Raw genomic sequence first — 18,548 nt, forward strand, 5'->3', positions numbered from 1 at the left:
AGAATGACATCCCAATTGAGAAGGCACCAAAGGTGGAGTGCGTTCTAGTTGATTTTCAGCCCCATGAGACAGCGGAGTTTCTATTGGTTTTGGGAATGATCAATAGATAAGCCCAACTTTTTTTGTGTGAATGTAAATGCATCTTATTTTTTGACTATGTAAATTACAATCGAGTGTCAAAAAGGGCCACGAGGGTTTCAGTGCCTCACACAACTGCTCATGATATTTTCATGATGAGAAAGCTAGGGTTGATGGACCCTACTTCACTTTCGCAAAAATTCTCCGAAAGAGCATGTTTGGCAGCAGAAAGGGCTTTGAATTTTAGAGGTCCAAACAAGTCAAAGTGGCTAAAATTGCCAATGGCTGTCCTTGTGCAACTAATTTGGAAGGTATGCTTTAAACCAATGCTAAATGAGAATATGTTTTGATTGCGAAATCTTATTATGTGTATTTTGATTGAGTCCTTGGCAAATGATAGGAAGAGTTCGATCATATGTTTGGTAGTAAAATGGAAGGGCTGCCATCAAAAGAAGTTTTGACTCCAAGTTGGCACCTGACGCATACGAGGAAAGCATCAATCTAGCGCTATCTCAAACAGAGCATTATTTTACGTGCAAAGGGCTTGAGATAGCCACCATTGCAAATCCGGAGAATGGCAACGATTTTTTCCATAAATGTATATCATTTACAGGTTGGGACGAGAAGACCATGAAAATGACACCCTCGAGAGTGGCAGAAGGTTGCACGTGCACGCATTAGCCCGAAAGAGTAAGTAAATGTCATTTAAATCATTCGATATATTTCTCTTTTTATTATGTAGCAATGAAAAATAAGTCTTGCTTTTCCTTTGCTAGGAAGTGCCGCTTGCTTGATTTGCTCCAAGGCGGTGATGCATCCTTGAAGGAGAATGTCATAGGTTTGACAGAGAAGGCCTGGATCTAGTGGCTTCGATATCATGTGTATTGGTGGCAATTGGAAAGGTTAGATTTAGTGATTATGTGCACCAGCTAGCAATTTGTTGATAATCTAACTTGTGACTTATCATTTGCTGCAGGAGAGTGCTTGAGATGGCCGAGAAAATGGAGGCCGAGAATCATGATGTTGCTATCCAACACGAGAAGGCTGAAGGTAGGCATGGTTGCACACTTGCCCACATATTACTGACATATAGATGCAAACACTTTGAGAAGGCCTTCAGGAAGTGGAGTGCTCGAATCAAGTCCACACAGGATCCCGAAGAGAAACCCACTTTGCTTGCACGGCACGACGCTTGTTGTACAGGTTTGACATCTTTAATTGACAAATTAAGAATGTAGTAGGACACACTAATCTTGTTCTTGGTGGCTCAAAACATTGTGGTCTGTCTTGTAGATGGTGGAGAGATGCTCTTGTGTTTCCCATTCCCGAGCACCCCAGTGATGCATGGTGCATGTCGGAGAGAGAGGAGACGGGCTTATATCTTGATGATTGGATAGACGACTTGCGGCCAAAGGGAGCGTGGCTCAAGTGTCCTTGGTGGCTGGACTACCCAGACAAGGAGTACCCACCCGAAGAGGAAGAGCTATACATAGGTATCATTCTATATAGTTTTTACCTTTTCCATGCATCAATACAACATGGGCTCAATAATTGTTCTTTTTTAATGAATAGTGGAGCATACTACGTCACGGAAGAAAGCGGTTGTGATAAAGGATGCTCTATCTCCAAACACATCAAAGAAACCGGACAAGAAGAAACAGGCCTCAAAGAAAGACTCGCAAGCACAACCGGCTGACAAGCAACATGGGAAGAGAAAGAAGATGGCTGTAGTTTCCAGTGATAGTGAGAGCAAGCATGTGGTTGCGGAGTATTCTATAGAAGTCAGCGATAGTTCTCATAGCCTTGGTGCTATGAGCCACAGTGTACCGACACTATCCTTCACTCCAAGACCAGTGGAGGGCATCCAGGAGTCCCTTCCATGTTCACCATCACATGGTAGGGCTGTAGAGGACCTATCAGACATTGCCAAAGTTGTGGGAGATGACCATCAAGGTACGTGAAAATGGTTAATGTTGTGTTCTTCTCTTTAGCATTGCTTGAAAGATATATTTGATCTTATGTTGCTACATACAGATATGCATGTAGAGCCTCGCCACCTTGCAGTGCATGCTGTGCCAAGGAGTTGGCAAAAGCTATTCCAGATGTGTTGTACAATGACAGGTAAGCCACGCTAATTTACAATCATAGTTATGTGCACAATTTTAGTGCTTACAAAGATTGCATGCAGTTCTATGCAATCACTACGTAGATTCTTGGGCTCTCTATCAGGAACAGGACAGATGAACCCCAGCTTGAGACTGGGTGGCGTACGTTTGGTGTACATGGCCTTTCCCTTACACACTAGGCCACATGCAGCTAGCACGGGTGGGGTTCCTTTATAGAACCAATGGGATAGTGAGCTTGTGGATGCTGCATTCCTTTTGGCAACCGAGTTTCTTTTGGTTGATGGCATGGTTGTGGCGACATGTCGTGTAGAACATCTGTCCATTGTCACTTCAAAGGCAGAGGGAACTGGTTTCCAGTTGTTGAGGATATTGTACATACGGCTACCGGAGTCTAGTTGTACGACTGTTCATGACTATTTAGAGGGGGTATGTTTTTTTTCTTGTTTTGATAATGAATAGTAACTTCGATGTTTGCATTTCAAAATAATAATATTTTACTTCCATTCGTAGGTTGGTACTTTGTTGCTGGTCATTTTTCACCCCCTAGAACCGATGGGTGTCGGCTTCCGAGGTATGATCGAGCGGGTGGAGAGATTGCAGCAAATGTACGTGGCTTCTCTGCAGATGACGACATGTTGTGGGAGAATCTACCAGGTTCAGATTCCACAGAGTGGACGCTTGATTGTATGGGCCGGCCTTATCGTAGAGGTGTTGAGAGGAGTCCAGCGTCTGCCAGGTGGTAGAAACTTTTTGGAAGTTTTTCTGATTGTTCCTATAATATTATAGGTATAATAAATCTAAAGATTACTTTTTTTTTTTGTAGATGACTTCTAGGTACCTTCACAGACATGGGAGATGCTCTGTTTGATTGTTTTGCAGGAGTGGGGACATTGGCAGCACAATGTTTACTACTACGTAGGCATTGCATCAGTTGTGAGAAGGTTTGGGCAGTTTTCAGTGCTTGTCTGGAGCCGGCTCAACGCCTACCTTTCGATTTAGGCTCGACATTGATGTTTCATAGGAGTGTCAGAGCTCAAGTAGCTGAGCAACCGAAGTAGGTGTCAGAGCAACTTCATCCGCTCGAGCCACCTTTCCCGACACCACTCAGCAGTCAGGGCGGGGCAGTAGCAGCATCGTATCCCACTTTCACGGCCCCAGTTTTGGCATGGCGTGCACCTGGACCGTCTCTCAGTGCATTCATTGCCTCCACATCTGAGACCCCGCCCGGAGTTGATCCATTGTCTCTTTCACTACCTACAACCCCCCCCCCCCCCACATATAGTTTGTACCCTCTGCCATTTGGAGGAGTTCCCCCACCATTTGGTGCACTACCCCCATTGGCACGACCTTTGTTTCCTCCCAGAGCATATGGCCCCCCACCGCCCTTCTTTCATCCACGTCACCCATGATGTATCCCCCCCCATATGTAATGGAACACATAGATTTGGGGTTTGCTATATGAAATAGACCATAACTGTGTGTAAGGAACTTCGGTTTCTCTTATTAATAGTGTATTGAAAGAATCCATGTTGTTTTTTGTTTGAATGTAAGTTGGTCGTGAAACGACAATCAAATTTTAGTTGAAAAGAGAGAGAGAGAGAGAGAGAGAGAGAGAGAGAGAGAGAGAGAGAGATGGGTAGATTGTCCCTTTTTTGGGAAATCCGTTCGCCCAATTCTTAAAAAGCGCTCGCCAGAAATTGCTCGCCCAAAAATTGCACCCTCACAAGACCTCCGTGGGGAGGAATTTGGCAAGTAGAAGGACTCACTCACAAACATTTAAATCGTAAACTCTCTCTCTCTCTCTCTCTCTCTCTCTCTCTCTCTCTCTCTCTCTCTCTCTCAAGACCACTGTGGGGAGAAATTGGCAAGTAGAAGGACTCACTCACAAACATTTAAATCATAAACTCCCTCTCTGTCTCTCTCTCACACACACAAGACCGCCGTGGGGAGAAATTTGGCAAGTAGAAGGACTCACTCACAAACATTTAAATCGTAAACTCTCTCTCTCTCTCTCTCTCTCTCTCTCTCTCTCTCTCTCCTCGCCAAATCACTGATGCGAGTGCCGCGGCGATCGGAGGATGTTAGGCCAATCTCAGTCTCTCAGTCTCTTTCTCTCTCTAACCAAAAAAGGAACGAGAATGTGTGGAGTGTGTGTGTGTGTGTTTGTGTTTTACACACAGATCCTCTCCCTTCTTGCTTGTCAGCCAAGATTGTGTGTGTGTATAAGCACACCCTTACACACACCCAAACTTCTCTGCATGTATATATCTCCTTGAGGATGCCAAATCTTCTCGATCTCCATTGTGTGTGTGTGTGTGTGTGTGTGTGTAATTGGGCATCCGAGTTTTGCTAGTTTGCTTAGATGTTTGCAAAAATATGGTTGCTTCTTTTTCGTCTCTTCAAGCACCTGAGAACCATGTTTGTGAAGGCTGTATTTTGGGTAAGATGCAACATTCAAAGTTTTCAGAGGATGGTTTAGAAAGGGTTATATGCAAATTGCAACTTGTGCATAGTGATGTTTGTGAACCCATGCAAACTCTGTCCCTGGGCAATTACCTTTACTTTGTGATTTTCATGGATGATTACTCTAGACATGCATGGGTGTATTCGCTTAAAGCTAAGTCCAAAGTGTTTATGTGCTTCAAGCAATTTTGGGCTATGGCTAAAAATGTCTCTAATGTACTATGGGCACCCTCCATATAGATCGAGGGGGAGAGTATATGTTGTCTCATGAGTTTAATGCATTTTTGGCTAATTGTGAGATAAAACGCAAATGTATAATACACCTCAACAAAATGGTATTGCTAAAAGAAAAAACAGGTTGCTTACGAAAATGGCACAATTTATAGTCAAGAATCAAGCTTTGCTACATTCTTTTTGGATTGAATCCATCCTGTGTGCTACTTATGTACTTAACATGTGTCCTACAAAAGCTTTGCAACCTATGGCTCCTTATGAGGCATGGCATGATAGGAAGCCATCTATTGATCACATGCGTGTTTTTTATTGTTTAGCTTATGCTTTGGTGCCACAAACGTAGCACAAAAAAATGTATGATAAGGCTATTAAATGAATTTTTGTTGATTATAGTACTGAAAGAAAAGGTTACAGGTTGTACCATCTGCAAACAGAACATATCTTAGTTTCAGAAGATGTTGTGTTTGTGGAAGATTCTGTTCAGCCCTTGTTGTCATGTACTAGAGACAATAATGTAAGCTCACATAACACTTATGATAGTTTGTTACCTCTTTTCAGTGGTGGAAACTTGAATTTAAAATTCCAATGAGGCAAATGTACAGCCTATAGGGTTTCAAAAAATGCTATGGATCAACCGATTACTGATGCAGATATACATGGTGTACTTGATGTGGAAAGGGTTGAGAATGAGCAGGCTAGAGGTATGCCAAAATGGCTAGTACATACTTTGCGTGACAATTAATTGGATGCACTTTTGTCTATTCGTACTCGTTCAGGTTCTTGTCATGCATCTTATCCATCAGATTATTATGATTTCGTTGTTTCTAGCTTATGTGATGTAGATGAACCTCTATCTTTCAATGAAGCACAAAATTCAAAAAATTGGATGGCTGCCATGCAATCAAAATATGATGAAATTACAAAAAATGACACATGGACTTTGTGTGATTTGCCTCCTAACAAAAAGGCCATTAATACGAAGCGGTTTTACAAGTTGAAGCATAAGCTGGATGGTGAGATTGATCGCTATAAGGATCTACTTGTTGCAAAAGGGTATACACAATAGAAAGGCATAGATTATGAAGAGACTTTTGTTCCCACTCATTGTAAGACTACTGTGCATTTTTCTATGTGCATTGGCAGCTCATTTTGGATGGGATGTACATCAATAAGATATTGTTACCGCTTTCTTGAATGGTGATATATTTGAGGAAGTTTATGTAACAATGGTGCAATCCAAAGTGTGTCGACCATAGAAGATGGCACGGATAGGTATAGACAGGTTGGCAGGTGCATGGCAAAGTGCTGGAGCAGGTGCTAGAATGATGAGCAAGCAGGTAGCGGCGGATGTGTATGTCTAATGCGGGTTTTTCTACCATAGGGGCTCCAGAAGGAGCCTGATGGGGTGGCAGGTGAAGGAGGATCACAAGACTATTTTTGGGCTTAGAATCAACATTAGGAGAAATATGAACCTTGCATGGGCCTTGTAAGGAATCCTAATTTTTAGGGATTAAGGCTAATGTTGTGTGGGGTTTAGGGGGCAAGGGCATTGAAGAAGGTAGTTTTGAGTAGGCTTTTCTAGCCTTTTTTTTAGACAAATGTAGGATGTGGACCTAAAGGGTTACTTTCTCTCTCTAGTTTTTTTTTTAAGTGAAGGAAGCATAGGGGTGTGTCCACATCAGCAAAAACGTGGGTCACAAAGAGACAAAATTTGACTTTTTTTAAAAAAAATCATTTTTACTTGTTTCTAACTTAAAACTCCCTCCCAACATATATACATATCCAAAAATCATTTTTTGACCCATTTTTTAACCCACAAGCTTAGAAAGTCCATTTTTTCAAAACTCTTTTCCCCAAAAAAGTAATAAATATTTGTTCTCTCCTCCTCCTCTCTCCTCCCTCCTCCCTCCTCCCTCTCCTCTCCCTCCCTGCCCCTAACTTCCTCCTCCTCCCCAATCTCTCCCTCCCCCCCCTCCCTCCTTCTCTCCTCCCATCTTCCTCAACCTCTCTACCCTTCCCCCTCTATCTTTTCATCATTTGCTTCCTCACGCAACAGCTTCCATGGTGCTCATGGACATCACAAATGGTTAGCTTCCACCACCACGTACTCCACACACCAAAAGCATACATATTCGCTTACCCACGGCATTTGCACCGAAGACCACTAGTGAAGGTGATCAAAAGTCATCACAGGAACGTCACACCGCTTGTGAGACCGATGTTGACATTTGGGTGGATGGCCATTTGTACCCTTACGATCCTATAAGCCGCTTCCATCCACCATTTAATAGTCTTTCCACATTTCTTCAATTTCTTGGGAGGGGAGAAGCAGGTTTGTTAAGCTATTGCAAGCGGTTGTGTATGGGTGCACATGTGGATGCACGAATGTCAAGCTCTTCACCTCAAGACGACGGCATTATAAGAGAGTGTTGCCTCTTCGGAGAGGGTAGTTAAAACTCTTGAACAACAAATGCAAGAAAAGGAGTCCCACATCCAGAAGTACCAACACCATCACATACTTGAAAGAAACACCCCTTGGTGCAAGGGAACGCAAACGCACGTATTCATCCATTGAAACTCTTACACATTCGGGAGGAGCACGCAAATGACGAGTTACAGCCACAAGGTGATTTGATCTTTACTTGCATGATGCATTCTTACTTCACACTATTTTCTAACATTTATGTTTATTTGTTTCTAGAAACTTCATCCAGGAGGCATGTGGTGGAATAAGCCAAGATGATCGAGTCAACCTTCTCACTAGTTGTCTCAATACCCAGGACGTGATTTCTATCTTACAATCACCTGGAGGTAAGCACAGTAAGGATGCAGTCACCAAGGACCTTATGCGTAAATTAAGAAATGTGGTTAGTGATGATGACGTTCAACAAGCTTGTGATGAGGCTGGAATCAGCACCAAAGCCTATCAGGCTATTTTCCAACTCCTAAAGGATGCCCTCAAAGAACATTGCATTGTGGAAAACCTATTTCCCGTTCCTCACAAGGTCAAGCTCGCAAAGAAGGCCACAAACGAAGATGTGTTCTCCCGCATTGGGACATACCTACACATTGAGGACACAATGCCAACTTCCCTTTATGCTTCGTGCGCAACAAAGACAAGGGAAAAAGGTAAGAAACAATCCATAAGACCTTCGGAGAAGGGCTTTCCTTACACAATGTGGAACAATATTTTCGTGGATCTTAGAAGGTTTCAAGAAGCCATGCTTAGATTTTACGAGTTACCTGAAGAAGGTGACACACTTTACTTTTTTCTTTGGTATTATTCTTATTATAACTCTGAAGTTTAAGGTCTTAGCACTATTTATTTTGTAGTGCTTGGCACAAAAGTCGCTTTTGTGTTGAAACTCGATGAGTGTCAAATAGTGAAAGGCCGAAGGTTAGAGAGGCTAAGTGTCACTCTAATGAACGAGGCCCTTCTGCATACCAAGCGAAGGGATTCAATCGAGCCATCTCCCACCCCATCTTTTAGCGTGCAATCAGAGAAAGACATTTGGTGATTGGGTGCTATTGAGGTGCCCAAAGAGACCAATGGAGTACTTTCATGGATTTTTGAGAGAACTCCATGGATCAGAGAAGTAATACACTCCCAAATTGCAGGTCAGAAGTTGGAGATTGAGGGTTTTGGTAGTTATGATGTGGAGTGGCACTTAGGTGGGGATTTGAAGACCATAAAGTGTTTGCTTGGCTGCAAACAAGGGGCTTCTTCTCTCATGCCTTGTCCATTTTGCACTCGAGGGTACAAACCTAATGGAAACGAATCACATAAGAGCACTGCAAAGGCCGGTTCCATGCTTCCATGGCAAGGGCATGGAGAACAAGGGTTAGATTGTTGTGATGTCGAAGATGAAGGTAGAGAATGGGAAGCGTCTATTCTGAGATGTCCCATGCTCAATGCCCCAGACCGTGATCAAAAGGACCACGCTTGGAATCCAATCTTTCGATTTCCTCTATCGAATGTACATTTTTGTACATTACACGCATTCATGAGCATTTTTGATAGGCTATTGAAGCTCCACATTGACTATGCTTTCACAATGAAACCGTTGGAAAAGTCCCAGGAAGCGATCGAAAGAGTGGAGGTACTCTTGAATTCCATTGGCTGTCACGGTGGAAATGTGTCTATCGTTGCTGCAAAAAACACAAGGGAGGCCCATGAAATTGCTCAACAAGTGTCAATGAGTGGAGAAAAAGCTAGACACTTTTTGAAGAAAGTTTCCCAAGGAAATCCAAGTCGATATGATGCTCAAAACAGCTCCAACCAGCAGGCAGGTAACCTTTGGGAGCTTTGGAAGGAGTTATGCAAAGCTACTACCGACAATGATTCAAATGGCGATCTTGCAAACAAGCACAAGCAAGTTTGGGCACATTTTGATAAAATGGTCAAGCTTATGGGCCTTAACAACACAACAGAAGAACAACGCCAATCATTTCAAGAAGCCTTGGTGGATTTTACCAAGGTCTTCACCCTTTCTTGGGGTGAAAATAACATCACACATTACATGGTAAGTCATTTTACATGGTGTATTCATTATAAGGGATTGTTTTTATTTAATAATGTGGATCGTTTACTCATGTGAACAGCATATCTTGTTTGCGCATGGTGCATTTTTTATGCACAAGTATGGATCGCTTGAAATTTTTAGCACTCAAGGCATGGAGAAGTGCCATTATCGAGCAAGGGGAGTGTACTTCAAAAATACTCGACATGGTGGTGGAATGGTGCAATCCAATTATTTGGAGGAGATGTTCAATTGGTTTTTTCGCACAACATTTGCTCGTAAGCTCACAAGGGAGCGTGCGCGACAATCCAAGATTGCTATTGAAGTGCGGAAATGGAGTCGTCAAGAGTATAGCAACAAGTGGCAAATGTCGCAAGGTCCCACCAAGCACTGTGCTGCATGGCGGCGATGCAGAGTGCGACAAGGATCAAAGTGGATACTGCGCGAGTCACTAAACGTGAACACAAGGTCCAACTCTTAGCGACATGCTTATTTAAAAAATAATACTTTTTAAAAAATAATTAGTGTGAACAGGACCCTTTTTAAATGGGCCCTTATAAATATTGCATGCTCTCATAAACCACTCATTTCTTAAGAACAGGTGAGCTCTTACCAACGAAATGGCGCGCACCAAACAAACCGCGAAAGAGCATCCACCTGCCAACAAAAACACCCTCCAAGGATGTGAGAAGCTGTCATGGCTTAAAGGCACAAGAAAACGGCCACGAACGCCTGGCCGTTCCAGGAACTCATCTGATAGTGGGCATGGTGGTAGGGCACGAGAGTCATCGAGGACTGTTGAATCTCCACCTCCTCAAGATATAACACCTAGAAGGAGAATGAAGCAACGTGCCCAACGCTGGAGAGAAGAAGAGGGCCAGCAAACAACAGAGTCCGATAGGGAGCAGCCGTCGCGCCACCAATCACAAGCAGGACCATCCAAGACTCGGGTGGTCCATACAGACACTGAATCAGAGAGTGAGCCACCATGGCTGCGAGAAAAAATACCGCGCACACATCGGGTGGCCGTTGGGGGGAAGACATTGCCTGGAGGCCAGGGAGCTCTCCCCACACGACAAGATTGGCAGCCAAGGGAAGAGGAAGAATCAGAAGAGGCCGCAGAACCAGCCCCTAAGCATGTAAACAGGCGCAAGTCTAAGTTTTTCAAGAAGCCTAAACGCCGCCCGCCAACAAATGTGCAAGTGCCCGCCTATCCAAAACTGATGGATGGGCCATTTGCGCGCCCTTGTGGCCAGGATTTTTTTTTGCCCCTTGTAGGCTTATCTACCCCCTAGGATACCTACAAAGCACAAATTTAATAAAACCTATTGGTTTTGCATCATTATTTTACATGGATCCTTGTGGACACCCTTTTTTTGCCATTTCAAGCTTTGAATTCCCTATAGGATATAAAAATAAATAACAGATTGTGAAACCAAGTGTCTATGCAATAGTAATTTGGATTTTTCAAATGTCCAATGTAATTGGACTTTTTGGTGCAGGGGTGTACTAGGTATAGCTGCAGCAGGTGATAGTGTGCTGGAAACTTCATCTCATAATTGATTTCACCTTTTCTAGTGTCCTTGAGTGTGAACATATGCTGGAATTGCCATAAAAAGGGTGCATCTAAATGAGTGATGCAAAACCAATCCGTTGCAATCAATTTGTGCTTTGTAGGTATCCTAGGGGGTAGATTAGCCTAATAGGGGCAAAAAAAAGCCTGGCCACAAGGGCGCGCAAATGGACCATCCAAAACTAATGGATGGGCCATTTGCGCGCCCTTGTGGCCAGGCTTTTTATTTGCCCTTATAGGCTTATCTACCCCCAAGGGTACTTAAAAAGCACAAATTTACTGAAATTGACTGCAATTACATACAGAACTTGAAATTACAAAGTCACCAATCAAAAAAAAATTCATATCACCAATTGAAACAATTTTGAAGATTGACAAATCACATTCAAAAGAATTTGCAATATAGAGATACAATTTCAAATATTTTTTATTCCTTCCAAAACGGTGATTTTACATCATGTATCTGAGGAGCTCATAAATTTTTTAACCATTTCTCAGCGTCTATTTTGCGCGTAAGGCAACTCCCCAGTCAAGAGGGACTGCGCTATGGCCTTTGGGTCAGTTGAGCCAATGGAAGCATGTATCCCTATCTGGGCAAGCACTTTACCACGAAAGCCAGTGCCAAACGCTGTGCATACAAGGGATCTACGCACTAGGAACACTTGATGCGCAGTTTGAGCAATGGTGCTCAAACACAAAAACTTGCTCAAAGCTTTTAACGACCAAGTCATATAATGGGCTTGGGGAGTAAATTCATTACGGATAATGGCCACATCGCCAGGGGGGAGTTGTCCTAGGTAATGCTCAAGGGAAGCTTGAGGTCCAAAGTTCGTCCGCTTGCCACCCGTCCTTGCAGCAAAATCATCAACCTCCACAACATCCTGTCATAAACCGATGAAGGTTGAGAAAAAATACAATGAAGGATAAAATAGTAACATGAAAATTAGGATACAGTTTACCTCCTGCTCCTTGTCGTCCTCCTCCCTGTTGCCCTTTGCATCCAAGTCAATGCTCCCATGCACCATAGATACGAGCTTTGGATCATCAGATGGGAGGTTGCATAATGGCATAGGCATCCTAGCAGCCTCAACCTTGGCTTGCGTGGCTTGGAAATCTTCATCGGCCACGTGCAACTGCTCTGCTGCCAGGACCTCCGCACATACAACTGCAATAGTGTCAGCAACAGAGTCCCCATCTGGCAAGAGCTTCCTTTCTAGGGCATCTGGTGTATTGTCTAAGGGACATTTGCTGTTGTTGCATAGAACGCTCAAGCATTCATCCATGCGCAGGCCAAATGCTTTCTCCAAATCATGCAGGAACACAGACTCCTCCCCATCCACTAACACTGAGGAGAAGCGGCTTATTTCTACCTCTGGGATAGCCACATCCGTCAGTGGTAGTGGCACTGGAGTGTTACTAGGGCCAGCCGCAACTATGGATTTCTCAACCACTTCCTCAAGACCCCTAGGGTACTCGAGCCAGTCTGCTTTTCCTTCCGCTACAGGGTTCATGGGTATAACCTGCTGCTCCTTGGTGTCCTTGATAAAGGACCCAACTTGAAGGTGTGGTAAGTGGAGCTCCTCCAGATCAGGTTCCTCGCTCACCAAGAAGATAAATGTTGCAAGCCGAGAAAGGTACTCCACCCCCAACTTGCGCTTCTTGAGCGCTGACACCCCAGGGGCTTGCTCGTCCAAGTAATGGCCTGCATCGGTTGTAATTTCTTGGAATCGTTGCAACCGCTTGGAGAATGGGCGATCACCTTTGTGTATATAGCACAAAAGATCGCAAGGCACCCAGATCCCTGCATGTGGGGAGATAGATACAAAATATTTTATGATGTGCTCCTCCATGAACGCAAAAATCTCCTCAAATGCATCCATGTGAAGGGCAACTGTGGCGTCAAGGTCAGGGAGACGAGTAAAAAAGGTGTGGAGGTCCAACTTCCCTTTGTATTTGGTGTCCTCGAGGAAGAGGATGAAGCGTGACAAAGGGGTGGATGTGGGTGCAGATGCAGAGGCTGTGGCAGCATCCATGTCTAGCCTGGGGTGTAGATAGAGAGCGGAGGAGCTCAAGAGTTGTAAAAGTGAAAATAGTGAATGAGTTAGGTGGCCCCCCTTTTATAATGGACCCTTTTTTTAAGACATTAAAAAAAAGGCACTTTCACCAAAAAATGATTTCTCATCCCAATGCAAAAAATTATATTCAAAGGCATGATTTGCCGAAGTAAATCATGTTGATTACAGCGGGGATCAATATGAAAATTGCAGGAGTTACAAAGTTATAAGATCGATAGCATAGTTCCATCTATCCCCCAGTCCTCCTCGACCTTCAATTTGTCTTCCATTCTCTTCCCAATCTGCGGACATTCATTACAATAAGCATCCAATGATCGACAAACCATGATGTATTGAAAATGTGGTGGAAGGATTCTCACCTTGTGACCTTGTAAACGAAATTGTGCTTGTTGAAGGGCCTTAAAACCCATAATAACCAAATGTTCTTGAACATTACTGAGAGTCCAATGCTTGTTCACTTCGACTGCCTCCAAAGCATCGTTGGGCATCTTCACTGCAATGTCAAAGCTTGCAATAGCGCCCTCTACACTCTGTAAGGGAGTCCACACTCCAAGCTTGCACATCCAACGATCATAGTGAAATCGTATGTACAAGGAGGTGCGGGATTTCAAATAGCGCATTCCAATACCTGAAGCTCCAACCTTACAACGGTACCGGTCCCCGTTGTGCATACCCTCCACAAAACCCCAGTCCTCTTCTAAAAGCCTTCCTAATTCCTCGTAATGCGCATCTTTACATACAAGTATTGTGGTAGTCTCCACAAATCCAAACTCTTTAAAAATGTGCACAAAACAATGAATAGGCAAACACCAACTCAAGCCCACAGACCTAGAAGCTTTAGAGTATTTCAAAGAGTTTTGGACATCCATTATCATCTTTTGCTTGAAAGATGCTACCGACCACAAATCTGGGACCGGCCACTCCATACTTAATAAGGAAGTTACTTTGATGGGTTCAAGCGTTCCAAACGCTTGTGTAGAAGTAGGGATAATATAGGAGTGAGAATAGAAGAAAATCCTTCTTTGAACCAGTTTGGTTGGGCAAAGATGTGGGAACATTATTGCTCCAATATCCGCATGTATAACATTGAATGTGCCGGAGAGACTATGTAGTGGTTGCTCCTCCACCAACGTGGATGGAAATATGACTATAAATGCATGACAAATGTTAAGTATGAATCCATAATAACATTACACTGTGATTTCACACCTAGCTTTGTATTCTCAAAACATGTACTTACAATGTGTTGGAAATCGAGATGGTTGTTGCAAGTGCATGGTTGACATTGAGAAAACATGTTGCACAATGGCTACGGTCCCCCTTGTCTTTGCGGTTCTTGAAGCCAAGGAGCTTTCCTTTCCAATGAAGATCCAAGTTTGCACGATTCCGCACACGATGAGGGCCAATAGCAGATGGTTGCATGTATACCCAAGCACCTTTGGTGAACTCTTGTGGCACCCACTCATCATCTACACCTCTAGTGTTGTGGCATGCAACTGCTGTGACCTCATCCTTTGGCCGCCTTTGCGAAGTAGAGTTGGCCATGGTTGAGCAAAGAAAACTAGGAGGAGAAGAAGGACCTTGCTTGTTGCTACAATGTAGGTGGGATAAAGTGATATGAGAAGGTGGTTAACCCTTGTGGCAATGGGAGGAGAAGGTGGATAACCCTTGCTTGGTGTGGCAATGGAAGGTGGTAGGGGAGGAGAGAGGAGCTTCCTTGCTGTAGCAATGGAGATGGTGTAGAGAGAGAGAGAGAGAGTGTTGGAGTAGAGGATGAGTGTGATGGTTGCAACCAAGGAGGGGTTGGAAAAGGGGTTCTAGAGAGAGAAAATCACTTTTTGCCTAATAACTACTTTTGGGGGAGCTCTGGATAGCAAAAAAAGATTTTTCAAAATTTTTTAAAAAAATTTGAATTTTAGGGTTTTTGGATGCACGTTTTGACTTTTTGAGATCAAAAAATGCTTTTTTGACCATAAAATAGTTTTAGGGGGGTTTTCAAAAGATGAAATTTGAGTTTTGAAAATTTTGAAAATTTTCAAATTTTTGGGATTTTTTCAGAACCGGATCAAAAAGGAGGGAAGTTGGAGGTTCCATATGCCCCCCCCCCCCCCCCCCCCCCCCCCCCCCCCGCCCTCCCCCCAACCCCACCTTCTCACTAGGTAAGAGCCCATTTAAGAAGTGTAAGACTACTTTGTCCCCCTACATTTTTGAGGGCATAGAGTGTGTCCACCACCCTCTTCTCATTGGCTGGCCTCTAATTAACCTTAATCCCAAAGGGCCCCTAGAGGGTTCATATTTTTCCTAATGAAGAGCTGGAAGTGTTGAACAGGCTAGTCTAAACGGCTCATCAAACGGAGCCACAGTATGCAAGATATAGTACTTTGAAGCTAATGGTGTTTGCATATTCAAGACGGACAGGGCAGCTAATGCCAAATGATCAAAACTAGTTTGAAGTGAGAGATGTGTAGAGCTCATCATATGGAGCCTGTTGGTCTTTTCAGATCGACAATCGGAGTCTCAAAGCCAAGTTACGAGTGTTTAAAGTTTCATTGGGGGCTAGTTCTGTGCCAGATTGGTTGATTTGGTCGGTGTGCACGTGTGCAAGAGGATGGTACTTTCGTGAGAGAGAGAGACCTAATGCGCACACCTCCTACCCCAGCCCTGCTGCGCAAACCTCCTACCTAGTACCTTGCGTGAACTCCTTCTCCAGCTTACTCCCATGAATCATCTCGGCTTGCTCTTGTCCTGTGCATAGCAATTACTAGCAGCATCGGCATAGCTCAGTGACAGTCTTGCGAGCTGATTTCAACTCAGCCTAGCTCTATATGCATATGTGCCTTTGCGCAAGTCTTTGGGTTCCTTTTCAGTAAAGGTTATCAAGGTAGTGTTCGATTGTAGATGTCTACCTTTGTGGGTGATGTATAAAGTTATGGGGTTTTTGTACACACTTTAAAGTAGACAAAACAAAGCAGAGCTCTTTGTAGTGTACATTCCGATAGATTTTCTTCTTTAGCCGTGGTTTTTTTGTTGCATGTCAAAGTTACTGTGTGTGTTCAAGCATCGAAAAGCTATGGATAATTCTTTGGAGACTGCCTTTGAAATTAAAACTTGTTTGTACGAAGACTTCCCAAGGGCCTGAAAAGTTTGGAATGGTCAGTCACCTGCTCTCGAGGTGTGGATTCATGTGTAGGACCTTATCATACACCGAGCAAACTTTGCCGAGCGAATGGCAAAACAGAGAGAGAGAGAGAGAGAGAGAGAGAGAGAGAGAGAGAGAGAGAGAGAGAGAGAGAGAGAGAGAGAGTTATGTGCGGGATAGTCTCTTGAACTACCTCATGTTTCTGGTAAAGTAAAAAACTAGTAGATGTAGCTCACTCGGCAGTTCTTAAAATGCAAATTACAAGTCTAGATATGAATATTTAATAAGGGAAAAGGGTGTTCACAAAAAAACGACCAACATTTATTGACCCAAAAGAAACTCATGAAGAAGAGAGCCATAGACCTATTTTTATTATTGTTACTACCCCAATTAATGGCATTACACATAACAAGCTGGCTGATTTTGTAGCATCAAATATGTGATGAGAGTAGAAGCTCTATTTAATGAACAAATCCTAGCAAGAAAATAACATGTTTTGGTGTTCTATCTAGTGAGACAACATTTTGGTAGATTTATAAATGAGAATTGATGTAATGTGAAATGGCATTTCGACACCTTGCTTTTGGGGAAATATCCAGCGGTGGGCACAAAATAGGAGGGCTTGTGGAGGGAACTGTATGATTTTTGCAACAATAGCAACATTTATGCTTGTAATATTGATGAAATGATTGTTGGACGTCCTGGACCTGTCCCCAAGATGTGGGTTGTGGACGAAGGAATTTGTCTTTTGCCATGGGAGGTTGAGATGCTGTAAAGAAATGGATGTTGCAACACCTACAGGTAGCACTCTACAAGGCAAAGTGAAAAACAACCTAGTTCTTTTTGTGCTGAATTTAGAGATGGAAAACAAGTGAGATAGATAACAAAGCTATCCCACTGTGTAACGTCCCTCTACTCCATATCCACATCGCAACTTGGAAAGGAAACTACCATTTGCAGCAATAAGCTCATAAATAGAAAATTCCTTCCAAGACTTGTAATTTGCAAGAGATATAGATCGCAGTTTCTTTTAATAAACAAAGCCTAGAAATTGATAGCAAAGGACATTTTTTTTTGGCAAACTTGTTTCAAAAACTGTCATATAACGAGTAAGTGTCAATGAGCCACATGCATGCTTGAGTTTACTTTACCTATGTCATACCCCTATTCTAGTCTCTGATAGCTACCAAAATGGAGTTTTTTTTTGGCAAGCTTGTTTCAAAAACTCGCATATAATGAGTAAGTGTCCATGAGCCATGTGTCTGCTTGACTTTACCTACCCCATACCCCTATTCCAGTCTCTGAGATAGCTCTACCAAAATGGATTTCCTATTGCATGGGTCATCAACTCATGCTCATAGATAGTTAGTATGGTGCAAATGACTTACATGCCTTTGAAAGACAACTCTTGATTGCAAAAGAAATGGGAGCCAAATGTATGTCTTGTTGATGATGCAACATCCAAGATGAACACTATATCTACTAAATTTTCAAAATATGCACTTGTTCATCGTTTTTGGTTTTGTAAGTATACCTTATTCACCATTTGTGTTGTATGAAACAAGATGGTGTTCAATATTTCATTCATTTGTACTTATGAAATGTTCAACAAAGTTTGGTAAAAAAATATGGTGAGAAAGGTCCAACGTTGAAAAGTGAGAGCTCTAATGTTTAAACACCTTGGTGTAATCATGAATACACATGTTGCAAGTAGAGCTTTAGAGGCTATTATATTAAATAACATAAAATATAGCATTATAGATTTTTTGAGGGATTTTACAAATTAAGATGTAGAATATTTTTGCACGTATTGATTGAGAGAACTTTCTTATGTTATGGTGACTACGTGAAATAAATATCTTTGAGCTTGCAAAAATGTGGTTGCTTCCCCATGTTAGTCAAGGCACAAATGGTGCCCTGGAAATACATATGGGACCATAAAATTTATTGGTTGTTGCATTAGCTAATGACCTCTTGTTTACCTTACATTTGGTATGTAGATGAAGCAAAGGCCTGCTTTGTAGAAATAAATCCATACAAAGATTAATTGAACATTCAATTGAGAGCTTAGACTATTCTTGAGTGTGATGTGGGATTTTTTCTCAAGGTTTCAAGTGCTATGGAAAAGGTCACAAGTCAATCTTCTCATGCTCAAGTGCATTACCTTGTTTACAATGCATATTCAGATTAGGAATGTTGCAATTGCATGTGGATAATGAAGGATAGCATGTATAAGCACTAAGTCAAGGTTAATATGCTAGGAAGATTTTTATGTTAAATACAATTATAGACAAGTGCCTCAACTTGTATCATGATGGACATGATAAGTTTATTGCTTCT

General features: G+C 42.7%; 1 protein-coding gene across 1 annotated transcript; it reads left to right on the top strand.

Annotated features, from left to right (window-relative positions):
- Positions 1 to 743: 743 nt before the first annotated feature.
- On the top strand, positions 744 to 3,473 carry LOC147424828 (uncharacterized). Its single transcript, XM_086500547.1, has 7 exons — positions 744 to 980; positions 1,055 to 1,281; positions 1,372 to 1,571; positions 1,651 to 2,031; positions 2,113 to 2,630; positions 2,715 to 2,940; positions 3,028 to 3,473. The coding sequence occupies exons 3-5, from the start codon at positions 1,430 to 1,432 to the stop codon at positions 2,211 to 2,213; spliced, it is 624 nt and encodes a 207-aa protein (XP_086356673.1). The 5' UTR covers positions 744 to 980; positions 1,055 to 1,281; positions 1,372 to 1,429; the 3' UTR covers positions 2,214 to 2,630; positions 2,715 to 2,940; positions 3,028 to 3,473.
- The last annotated feature ends 15,075 nt before the right edge of the window (positions 3,474 to 18,548 follow it).

This window comes from Adiantum capillus-veneris, chromosome 25 (genome assembly GCF_014529385.1).
Source record: "Adiantum capillus-veneris isolate H3 chromosome 25, ASM1452938v2, whole genome shotgun sequence".
NCBI lineage: Eukaryota > Viridiplantae > Streptophyta > Polypodiopsida > Polypodiales > Pteridaceae > Adiantum > Adiantum capillus-veneris.